The following is a 12,738-nucleotide window of genomic DNA, read 5'->3' as shown; positions in this document are numbered from 1 at the left end:
TTTAAGGCTCATTGGGCCTGAGCCCATAATCTTCTTTGGGTCCAGGTGCAATTGTGCACTTACAGAGGTGCTACGTCCACAACATTTTTACAACATTTTTACAACAAATCATAGGTGGTTAGTTGTTATTGGTTCAAATTTGAACCTAACACTAAGATTACTTTTTTGCCCCAACAATAACAACCAGTAACATCCTGCCACTTAGGATTTGTTGTAAAAATGTTGTGAAAATGTTGTGGACATATCATTTCTCTTTTAAGAAATGCAGCACGTGACACTCTAGAATTGACAACTAAAGCATCTAAAGCTTCATTAATTTTTTTTTTTTTTTTGTCCTTAAAGCTTCATTAATTGTGCATACATTACAGAAGGAATTGTTTTATTTACAAACCATATCTTCACAGAAAGCATAGATTTATTTCAAAGCTACTTTCTTTCTATCCCGAATTATCTTTCTCTAAAGATTGAAAACAGTAACTAAAAAAATCAAATCGCACCATCTCTGTAATACGTGAATGCACATGGTTGTTGTTAACTCGTGCTTCAAGGTGTTGGGTTAAGTCCCTCAATGACCACAAACCTCATGTTTAGTTGTCATCGTTGAGTTTGAAACTTTAAGCAGACTGCTAGTGATAAGCCGGAGGAGGGTGAGGATGATGTAAAGTCATAATTGCCCTTATGTCCTATGATTAATAATACTAAGTTTTCAACATTTTCACGATAAATAATAGGTGGAAAATTGTTTGCCACATATTATTTGTTATGAAATTGTTGTGAAAAATATTGTGTATGTAACATTTCTATATGTGTATATATAAAATTGAACTTGCTAATTGCAATCCACAATCTTCACGAATGACAAACCGAATTACCTTGTAATTATCTCCTAAGTCAAGATTAGTATTTTTTTAACCCATGAACAACTCTATTCCCATTTAGCCTCTCTTATAAGTTATGAATAAGATAGCGATTTCCTTAGAGTGACGCTGTATTTAAGCATTACCTCATCCAAAACATTGGCAATTGCTAGTGCCTCTGAAATCTTGTATTGGGGGATACCATAAGCAATACAAATATTTTGTAGTTCAACTATACAGAAACTTAACACTTTTTCATGCCTGCAAAATCAGCTCTACGCATTAACTCATTTCCTCGCTTGTAAAGTTAGCTCCACACATTTTGGAAGTATAAGGTGGCAATTTGTTATTTTTTAAATTTATTTTATATGAAAATTATTAGTTTCTTCCAATATCCCAATGGTGATCCTCACTGAAAACTTCTTTACAAAGCCATCAATTTAATTTTTTTTTTATTTTAACAATTTTAGGCTCAATTGAATTGATTTCTTTTTACTAATATCATAATGACCACTCCAAAGTCATGAAATATTAATCATATTATTGGCATGTTACATGCATTTCATTCAAAATATGGCCACATTGCTATGATGATTTTTCATATGTGTGGATCATTTTAAATATAAAATAATTTTTTTTTAAAGTTGCAAATTCTAAATGGTATCAAACACCTCAATTTAGTTTCAAGAATATTCATTTCAAACCTCGTTTAAATTCATGGTTTTAAAAAACTAAACCAAATCGGCCAGTCGAATTGGACACAAAACCGATTTGGTAAAAACTAAAAAAATTGGCTATTCAATATCGAAAACCATAGGTTCAAACAATTAATTATGTTTTTGTGTTCAAGATCCACTAAGATTTCCTTTTTAATTGACAATATCTCTAATTTACTCAATCTTTATTGTGAGATAATCAATCTTAAAGATGTTATTAATTTTGAATAACTTCTTTTTGTATGCACAAATGTAAATATACTTTTAGTTAATAATTTGTAAGCAATAAATGTTTTAGAAAAAGAAACTAACTATTTTTTTTTCATGATTTAATTTAATATGTTAATTTGACTATTTTCATCTATTTATAAAAAATATTCTAAAATTTTAATTATAAAAATAAATCTAAATAACAAGTATCAGAATAAATTGTTTAAAAATATCAAGCTTGAAAAATGGTTACTGTGGGGGGCCGAGGACCTAAGATGAAGATCAAGAGTCGAAAGAGATATTAGTGGGGATGAGGGCCGAGGACCCGAGGACAAGGTTGCATGGAAAAGTAAAAAGAGTAGACTGGTGATATATGGCAGAGAGAGAAAATATTTGGTTTGGGGGTAGATAGCTGTGGATTCCACATTAAATGCTCTGCACATAGTTTCTTGGCCACATTAAATGATAAACAACAGCTTTATCAGTTGCATTGATGTAAAGGTGACTTGAACAGTGCGAATCACAGCTAGACAGTTTCTTTTCACCACCTTCTACAATCAATCGGACAAGTGTCAACGTGAGAAATGGAAGATTGACATTGGAGATGCAAGGAGGAAGAAGTATAGATAGGGATGAAAGAGACTAGTGTGTGGGGGATGAACACGACTCTGAGAATTGATTGAACAGTAATATTTGAATGTAATAGATTCTTCCTCGTGAAAGTCTGTGGAAGAGTGTTTTCCTACTCTTTTTATTTTGAATGTAATCCTCGAGACAAAGCTGTCCTTTGTTGCTTTGTTCCCTCTCTACAAATTCTTTGTTTTGAGCCTTGAGTGATTGGATTCACTTCTTGTTTTAAGTGGGCTTTAATTCCTTACATGATTTTGGTCCTTACAGTTTTATGGGTTTTAGTAATGACTAATGAATGTCCAAAAAATTATTAATTCCAATTTTAATTTTAATAGATAGAGTAAGCAAACAAAATTTTTGGGAGAATGAAAGTTTTCACTCTTAAACTATTGCAAATAGTAAAACGCATAAATAGAATATACTATTTTTATTCTTAAACGCATAAATAGAATGCACAACATTAAAAAGAGAATATAATATTTTAAAAAATAATTTTTATTCATTAAACTGCCTTAATTAAAATTTGAACATTGTAAGACGAAACATTCTATTGGTCAATTGAAGTTTTTTTTGCTTGGCGGAAGGCCTTACTTTTTTTTATTTAATTATTTTTTTACCATATTATAAGACAAATAAATATAATTTATTTTATTAGGGGCTTAGGCCATTGCCAAAATAGCCCAATGCCTGATCAAAAAAAAAAAAAAAAGGAGAAAAAAATCATAGTTGACATTAGAATAAGGAGGTTTATTGCTATTAATACCTTCTTTTTTTTTTTGCTATTAATACCATTAATCTTGGTATGAAGAATTCAGTCACAATAATAAAAATATGGAGGTACAAACCCCATTGCATAAACTACAACCTTCTATAATAATTGACAAATGTGAGACATAACACCCCCGATAAAGTACAATCATAGGTAGTGACAATACATCACCTGAAATAAGGATAGCAGTATGAAAAATTAGTCAGCAAGCTGAAACATTAACTCGTACAATTTTGCATATATGCAGGTGACTTCTCATGAAAACTATGTACTACTTTTTCCATCATGGATAGATTTCATGTAAATTGGTCATATTACAATCTTCAATCACTACTCTTCGCAGGAACCAAGAAACTGAAGCTACTTAAAATTAAATTAACGGATCCAAGGTTTTAAGGGAAGAGGAAAAAATGTTGTTGATTTATAATATATTAAAGTATTCATATTTATGAAAATAATGTGTGTCTATGTAGCTTCAAGTACCCAAGGAAAATACAAAAACATGGAAGCCTATATAAGTTGTTCAATATATGTGCATTGTGCGTATAAAGATATTTGTCAAAAGAACATGCTCAGAAATATTCCATACTTTAACCATGAAACTCATTGATTGCCAATTCAGCAAAGGACAACTGATAAATGTTGCACATAAAGATGTGTGTCAAACGAACATGATCAGAGATATTCATTTCTTTCACCATGAAAATCATTAATTGCCTATTCAGTGAAGGAGATATTCCTTTCTTTCACATGCATGCATACATATATATATATATAATTGGAAACATCAGGCATTTCAATTTCTCAAGGAGTTGTGCATAAACAGGGCAACAAGGCACATACTATTCCTTCGATATGATGTGGGAGATGGTACTCATGTGAAATTTTGGGAGGATGTGTGGTGTAAGAATTGTTCTCTTAAGGAGGCTTTTCCAGAATTTTATCGCATTAGTCGAACATGAAATTCTTCCATTGTGGACGTCTTGCAGCACATTGAGATATACAGTTTTGTAGTTTTGTCATCCAGCGCACAATTGGAATTGAATTACAATCCTTACTTTGTTTATGGATTTGGTCTATTCCATGAATATGTGGGGTATTGGATCTTACAAAGCTTATTGGAAGCCAGCTATGAGTAAAGGCTTTGAGGTGTGAGATTATTATCTTTCTCTTTACCCTACTTTTTTTTTTTTTTAATGAAATTCTCTTCTCTTTTCTTTACCCTACTACTATCATATCTTTTCCTTGGAAAATGACGTGGCAATCAAAGGTTCCTTCTAGGGTAGCTTTCTTTTCTTGGTCAAACTCTTGAGGTAAAATTCTTACTACAAATAATCTTCAAAATAGGCATATTCTAGTGCTTGATTGGTGCTATATGTGTAAGGGCTGTAGGGAATCATCGGTAGATCATCTTCTTCTTTACCACCCTATAGCATATCAGTTGTGGACTATCTATGAAGCACGGGTGCGTTTCGGGATTCAAGTGCGGGTGCGGGACTCGGCAATTTTTGAAAAAGTAGGGTGCGGGTGCGGCGATTAAAAAATTATTAAAAATATTTTTATTTATATTTTTAATATATTGCTAAACATAATTTTTTCACATTATATAAATATATACCAAATTTAAGAACAATAGAATATGGAAGTGGAAGATTGCTCAAATTTAAGATTGACCAAATTTAAGATTGCAAGTTGAAGAAACACTTCCCGCCAATCCAAGTCCAACAACATGCTCCAGAGACATTCAACAACACCTATTCTCTCTACTACACCTTTTTTTTTTTTTTTGAATTTCGGCCGGTACCGGCATATTTCGGCCAATTTCGTCCGGTATCGGCATATTTCGGCCGATATCGGCTGGTATCGGCCGATTCGCTGGTATCAGTTTGCACCCGATTCGGGCTGAATCGGCGCGCGTCGGCCCGATTTCGCGTGCGTCGGCCCGATTTGGCGCCGTATCGGCGCGAATCGCGCCGAAAAAATGGTTTTTTTAATGCCCGAAGCGGCACGGACGCGCAGGCAGCGGCGTCGCTTGCGCGTCCCCGCGTCGGGCCGCGTCGAACGCGGGTGCGGCGGCCCAAACGCCGCACCCGTGCTTCCCAGTGGACTATGGTCTTTTGTTTGTTTGGTATATTTATTGGACTATGCTGCATAAGGTTATTGAGTTGTTAGCTTCATGACAAGGAAAGTTCAGTCGGCATCAAAATATAGCTATTTGGAGGTTTGTACTGCACTGTTTGATGTGATGTATTTGGAGGGAACAAAATGCTAGATGCTTTGAAGGCTATGAATGGTCTATTCTCTAGCTTAAGGCTGTTTTCTTTTTCACTCTCCTTGAATGGAGTTTAATGTTGCCGACATATTCATGTTTTTCCCTTCTTGTTTTAATTGATTTTTGTAATCTGGGTTCTTGCCCCTATGGTATATTTCTAGTGTACTTGGGTTGGCTTTTTTCCTTTTAATATAAGTTTTTTCGTTATCTACCAAATATATATATATATATATATATATATATATATTGAAGAGATTGTCAAACATGTGAGATTTTTCTAAAGTTCAAAATCAACCATTTTTCAATCCTAACCTAACCAAAACAGGATGACTGTCATGGGAAAAATGTATTCTTAATCACAGATTTATTTTTAAAATTTTCTTCAAGCCATGATTAACTTCTGGTTTCAGTGGCATTTCTCAGTTCAAGAAGTGAACAACGAAGTTGTAGAACATAGTATTAAAAAAAAAAAAAATTATATTATGGTACTGCTGCGTATCTCAGATTCTTGGTATTAAATGGAAAAATAAATCAAGGTACATTACTAACAAAGTTCAATCTTTAAAGTGCATAGGAATTAAGAATAACATACTGTCATCATAAACAAATACATAGAAAACCTTAGAAGTTCATGATCAAAGATTTACCTCATTAGACATAAAATTTGAATTAAGGTAGATATGCAGCACTCAATCAGCCTGCAAATGCCACAGATCAACATCAACGATGGAAAAATGTGCAACAGAAATGGCTACATATTTGTGTTCAGTGAGTGAAATAGAAAAACAGAACTTTAAATTTCTTCTTTTTCTGCAGTTCATATAGTAGTTAGTAGCAATATGCTGCATAATGTACTTTGAGGGCCTAGTCAGTCCTATATATGTTGTTTAAGTTTAATATAGACAATAGTGAAGTGGATTGGTCATAAGGCTAACTCCAAGCACAGTAAAATAGAATTAGCACTTGGGGAGGACACATTGTCATAACTTATTAATGATAACATCCAAGTTATTCATTGAGCATGAACAATCAACCTCATTGTACACAACTCAATGTGTGGCAAAACTTGCTTCTCTACAAGTTATATACACATACATGATATTTACACCTATGCTTGTGCCATTTATGATTTCTATTGGTAGCACAGAAATTCAGACAATTGTAAAACTATTCCATGATGGTGGCACAGGAAAGCTGATTGATTCACTACTGCACAACTCCTCTAATTCTATAAAATGTGGAAAATATTAAATATTAATTTTTATGTGAACTAGATCAAAAACTATAAGCTGCCAATAAAGCTAAATTTAAATCAGACCATTTTATTCAATAAGTATAATTACAAAAGCACACTTATGTTGAGACAACACAACCCTCAATCTACAGCATTTAAACTCAATTCGTGAGTTTATTCCTTACAAAAAAAGTCTATTTTGAAAAAACCCCCACAAAGCACGACAACGACCCTTTACCTTCTCTTCTTTAGGGGTAAATACAGCTTTAACTGACTCAAAAACCTCTTCAACAGACTTTCCAGCATCAATCTGGGGATGAAAGCACAACTTTAGTATTAGGATAAACATTCAAGAAGATTTTAACCAAAGTTATATATACATAATTTAGAACATCAAGAAAAAATTACCTTTCGAACTTTCCCCCTAGTGGTATAGTGCTCAATCACAGGGAGACTAGATTCCAAGAAAACCTTAAACCGCTTCCTAATGGTTTCAATGTTATCATCTTCCCTTCCCTTCATTACATAGAAAATGAACAAGAACAAAGGAAATTCAGATTTAAGGGGAAAACCTCAGGAAAGATACAATTAAGCTGAGGAAGGATATTAACTCCCACAGAGAGAGAGAGACCACAGCTGTCTAACCTGGTTCCTACTCAAAAGACGCCTCTCCATCTCTTCTTCAGAACAATCAAAAAACAGGACAAATGCTGGCTCAATCTTTGTCTGCATAACCATCATTCATTAAACACTAGACAGAAGGCATTGTGAAATCTTAGTTTCAAATAAATATCAAATAACTGATCTACTCAGAGATAACTACTCCAAACAGGACAATGTCTTCTAAAACTAATAAAATAAAAATAAAAAGAAAGATTTATGCAGAGGGCTTACAACTTCCTCAAACGCTGCTCGATTTTCCTCATTGCGAGGAAAACCATCAATAAGAAATTTGTCATTTCCATTTTCCTGCATTGCTCGTTGGAGAAGCTTAATGGTTACCTCCGAGGGAACAATCTTTCCTTCTTTAATCATGTTCTGAATCATGGTGCTGTAAAGCATGAGAAACAAAAACGAAATTATATATTATCCAATATCCAGATCCAAGTCAGAAGACCAAGAAGAATATTTCAGAAATAATAAATAGCAAGTAGTGTCAGAAGACCAAGCAGAATATATTGTAAACAATAATATAAAAATTTTGAAATATACATTTGAAGCAGTGCACAAACATGCTTCCAATGATAATGCCCACATGCAGCACAATGGTGAATCCAATAAAAGCATGGGCAGGGAAAAAATGGCACTGAGTGAACAAATTTATGATCCATGAAATTCAGTGGACAAAAACAAGTACTAACTTGTTACCAGATCAATCATTTCATAGCAAAGGGGATGGCAATGGGCAGGTTTGGGATGGGGAATCCCTTCCCAACCCCAGGGCCAACAGGGTAAATTAGCAATGCAAATATAATCAATCATTTTCGAACTGATGATTCACAAAAGCACACAACTTTTAAGATTTAGATATAACATTGTAAGACTTCATGCCCAGATTGATGTTCTACAAAGCTGGGTGTAACTTTCTTTACACATGATGGTAATCATGCTAAAAATAGTTGCTCAATACAAATACAACGTTAATAGTTTAGATAAATATTCATATAAACCGTACCCATTTTCAGAACCAGATTTGATTTCTGCTCGGAGAAGATCACCAGCACTGAGATGGGAATAACCAAAGTGTTCAACAATATTTGCACATTGGGTACCCTTTCCACTACCAGGGCCACCTGGTCAATCAAAAGAATCAGGAAATCAACTTAGAATGGTCTACAAGAACTTTTAAAGAAATGGGAAGAGGATGGCTAACTAGAAAATAATTTGCAACAAAAGCAAACAACACAAGCTCTATTATGATATAATAGCAAGATCCTTGGATCCTTCATGTAGTAAGATTACAACATTGCAACACAGATGCACACAATACAAAAGTCTTAATAGACCATCCAAAAATCATTATTTTATTTAGAACTCTTTGAATTAGTGGTGCTACTTGCAGCAAACCTGTTTCTACAATAGCATAAGGTTGTATGATTCATAGAAATCAAATCAACAACAAAGCCTTAATCCTAAAACTATGGGGTCGACTATAAATCCTCAACTGATTAATTGGAGTTTTTCACATGTATTACTCATCATTCTATCCTAAATCTTACTCTGTTACCTCCTTAATTTACATGTCCTCTTTTACTGCTTCTACTAGTTTTTTTTTTTTTTTGATAAGTACTTCTTTTACTGCTTCTACTAGTGTTATTTCAAGTCTTCTTTTACCTCCCTCTGTTCTCTCAACTTGAATCAAATGAGTCTTCCTTACTGATGCATCAATCTCAAGCTAACCCCTCCCTCACCTTGAGGCTTACTTTTTTGTTTAGAAACTGGCATGTAGCCAAATTTTAATATTAATACTTTAAATTATTCCAAGATCCCATTTATATTCTTTCAAAGGAACCTAATTGGAAGTTTGAGGGGAGAGAGAGTAGAAGGTAAGGGAGGGGAGGAGAGAAGAGCAGGGGAGGGGAATGTTTACCCCCTCACCTTCTTTGGATGTTTCAAAAATTTACGGGGAAAGGGACTAGATTTTCTTCCCCTTTGTTTGGATGTTTAAAATTAAGTAAGGGGAGGAGATGAGAGAGATTATGGTCATGTTAATCAACAATTATGACCCTCTTTTGCTAATTTTAAAGAAATAGTTATAAATTGAAGCCACAAAGAGCAAATTTGACAAAAAAAAGTTAAATATAAGTGGAGCCCTCCCCTTGAAATTCCTCCAATTTGGGGAGACTGAAAAAGTGGGGTTACTGGGTTAGGAGGGATAAAACACCCCTCAAACCCCTCCTCCTCCCCCTTCCCCTTCACCCTTATAAAAACATCCAAATAGGATTCATTAAATCCCTCCCCTCCATCCTCCAAACAAACTGCAATATCATGCCCATGCATTATGGATGGCTTTGGTACTTCACCATTATTCTAGGATCCACTTGCAGTAGGAAATGACAATTAAAAATAAAGCTTTGGATCAAACAAGAGGCTTTAGATCCATATACATTTGATGCAACAGTTGACTAATCACTCTCTCATTGATGAGGTAAATAGCTGAAATGATTCCTTTTCACTAAAGAAAACAGTTGTTCAAACCATTTTAAAAGCACATAGGTGTCATTTTATGATGTCATATCTTAACATCATGGTCATTTGCAATTATAAATTAAGCCTAAATAACCTCCAGTCTTTCAAAACTAAACAGAAATCATTTATTGTTTCAAAAGGTAACAGAGCTGATATAAAAAATACACAAGTATCTCCAAAGATAGTACACTTTTTTTCTTCCCAACGCATCTTTTATATCATCTAGATTTCAAAATTCAATGAAGTAAATTAATCATTTAAAAAGGTTGATTATTCTATTATTTAAAATGTTAAAAAAAAAAGGAAGAACAAGACCTTCCACAACTTCTCTGACAATCCTTTTTTTTAATAAATGAACAAAAAAGCTAACTTAAAGTGAAAGCCAAGAAGAATCAACCCAAAATCTTTTACAGGAACTAAATTCTGAATTCTGATTCCCTTCTACTTTAAGCATGTTAGCTTTTCTAGCAGTCTGACCAGATCAGATACTTACTTTGTGAATTATTGAGATTCTCTTGCTCACAAAGACCTTATTGGAAATAATATACAAGCAGAAACCATACAGACTACAATTAACTGTAAGAAACATCATAACCAAAGATTTCAAGCCAGACATTCACCTAAAACAAAAACAACTGTAGGGTTCTTCACAGCTACGCTTCCATTAACCTCCTGCAGTTGAATAAAGTTATCATGTGATAACATCAAAAGTCAAAACAAGAAATATTCCAAAACAGAAAAGATTCTCTCATAGAAGAAACTGCATGTATGCATCAGTAAGAACAAGCATTCAAGATAATTATCATTTCCCAACCCTAGCAAAGTCTAATTGTTTCAAGGCACACCATAAGCAAACCCAAATTCCAGAAGACCCCATGATTGCCAGAAACTACAAAGTCAATATATACCTTGTTTGCAGATTCTACAACTGTTCCCATGAGCATGAATTAAGTTCCTTTTTCTTAATAAATTATCTGCATAAAGCCAAAGTTACAATTAAACAAAAAAATACACAAACAAAACTTGATTTATTTTGTTTTGCTACAAAAAAGAAATAAATTATTTAGTTGATTTCAAATTGATTAAGAAATTGACATGCTAATATACACAAACACAAATATATTCTTGTATGCATATGCAAGTATATAAGCATATTTCCAAAGCAATGTATCAGATCTACATGACCACATGATATTTCAAACTTAAAACAAAGATTTCCAATCAAAATTTCAACTATTAGCAAGCATCATTGTTATTCTTTGCCAAAACGAACACGTTCAAAAAGTAAAACAAGATTTCACTTTGATCCATGTGATTCCTGCACAATTCATATCTTCCAAACAAAAAAATCACATTTTTTCCGCTCAAATCTCAACAGATCCAGCATTAACAACCTAAAAAATCCTCCATTTTTAGCCAAAAACAAAAAAATTAAACCGTTGAAAATTCAAAATTCAAGTTCCATTACTTTCCCTGTGTTTTCTCAGGAACCAAACACATAATATTCAAACTTAAAAAACAGATTTCCAATCAAAATTTCAAATATCAGCACGCATAACATGTACATTCAAATAATAACACCAAAATTCACTTTAATCCACGTGCCTGCACAATTCATATCTTCCAAACAACAAAATCACATTTTTTCCATTTAAATCTCCACAGATCCAGCATTAACAACCTACAATCTTCCATTTTCAAACAGATCACAAGCAAACAAACCGTCAAAAATTCAAAATTCATGTTCCATTAGCCCTCTGTTTTCTCGGGAACCAAACATCAACAAGTGAACTTTAAAAATTGATATTCCAACTTAGAGCGACGATTTCCAATCAAAATTTCAAATATTAGCACGCATCATTGCTATTCTCTACCAAAAACGTGTACATTCAAATAGTAACAAGAAAAATTCACTTTGATCCACATGATTTCTGCACAATTCATATCTTCCAAACAACAAAATCACATGTTTCCATCCAAATCTCAACAGATCCAGCTTTAACAACCTAAAATCTTCCATTTTCAAACAGAACACAAGCAAATAAACCGTCAAAAATTCAAAATTCATGTTCCATTACTTTCCCTCTGTTTTCTCAAGGTTGAACCAAACATGAACAAAGATTTCCAGTCAAAATTTCAAATATCAGCACGCATCATTGCTATTCTCGACCAAAAACGCGTACATTCAAATAGTAACACCAAACTTTCACTTTGATCCACGTGGTTCCTGCATGATTCACATCTTCCAAACAACAAAATCACATTTTTTTTCCATCCAAATCTCAACAGATCCAGCATTAACAACCTAAAAATCTTCCATTTTCAATAAAAAAAAAATTCAAAATTCACGTTCCATTACTTCCCCCTCTATTTTCTCGGGAACCAAACACGAACAGGCGAACTTTAAAAAAATGCGGATCTAACTCAAACACCAAAGCACAAATACAAAAAAATACAAAATTCAACTAAATTTCCCAAAGTAGAGAGAGAAACGCAAAGAAAAGAAGCTTACCTTTGCAATAGAGAGAGAAAGAGAGAGAGGGATCTGAGAGGTAATGGTGGGAAATAAGAGAAAGACACGGGTGCGAATAAAAGGGTTCAGAGTCACGCCCTTTATATAGAGGTGGAAACCCAAAAAAAAAAAAAAAAAAAAAAACCGATTTCAAAAGGAAAAAAAAAATTGGAAAATTGATTGAAATTCTATGTGAGAGCTTAATTGGAGCGTTTTGGCCGGTATAGAGAATAAGGGTAGGATTGGGAATTTGGAATTTTGATAGGTTGAATAGTAAAGAATGAAAAAACGGTTGGTTTTGCCTTTTGCGTAATTCTAACGGCTAAAGCCACTTTCAGGTTTCATCACC

General features: G+C 33.6%; 1 protein-coding gene across 2 annotated transcripts; it reads right to left on the bottom strand.

The window, feature by feature from the left end:
• Positions 1–3,139: 3,139 nt before the first annotated feature.
• LOC142615662 (UMP-CMP kinase 3-like) lies at positions 3,140–12,738 on the bottom strand. Of its 2 annotated transcripts, none has more exons than XM_075788407.1 (10): positions 12,390–12,738; positions 10,786–10,851; positions 10,498–10,549; positions 8,364–8,481; positions 7,583–7,739; positions 7,334–7,414; positions 7,097–7,204; positions 6,927–6,998; positions 6,102–6,152; positions 3,140–3,353 (listed from the first exon to the last, which is right to left on the bottom strand). In XM_075788407.1, exons 2-9 carry the CDS (start codon positions 10,819–10,821, stop codon positions 6,144–6,146), a joined length of 633 nt encoding a protein of 210 aa, XP_075644522.1. In that variant the 5' UTR covers positions 10,822–10,851; positions 12,390–12,738; the 3' UTR covers positions 3,140–3,353; positions 6,102–6,143. The 2 variants fall into 2 exon arrangements, with proteins under 2 accessions (XP_075644522.1, XP_075644521.1); XM_075788406.1 differs by having other exon boundaries at positions 10,498–10,555; positions 12,390–12,510.

The sequence above is a fragment of the Castanea sativa genome, chromosome 11 (assembly GCF_040712315.1).
Source record: "Castanea sativa cultivar Marrone di Chiusa Pesio chromosome 11, ASM4071231v1".
In the NCBI taxonomy this organism is placed as follows: Eukaryota; Viridiplantae; Streptophyta; class Magnoliopsida; order Fagales; family Fagaceae; genus Castanea; species Castanea sativa.
Note: the sequence above shows the minus strand (reverse complement) of the source record. Positions and strands in the feature narration are given on the sequence as shown.

Bases quoted from the DNA above. Each gene is read 5' to 3' on its own strand.
- LOC142615662 (XM_075788406.1), bottom strand. From the start codon at position 10,821: ATGCTCATGGGAACAGTTGTAGAATCTGCAAACAAG. The intron at 8,482-10,497 runs GTGAATGTCTGG...TTGATTGACCAG, and splicing joins TACAGTTGTTTTTGTTTTAG to GTGGCCCTGGTAGTGGAAAG. The intron at 7,205-7,333 runs GTTAGACAGCTG...TATGTAATGAAG, and splicing joins GTCTTTTGAGTAGGAACCAG to GGAAGGGAAGATGATAACAT.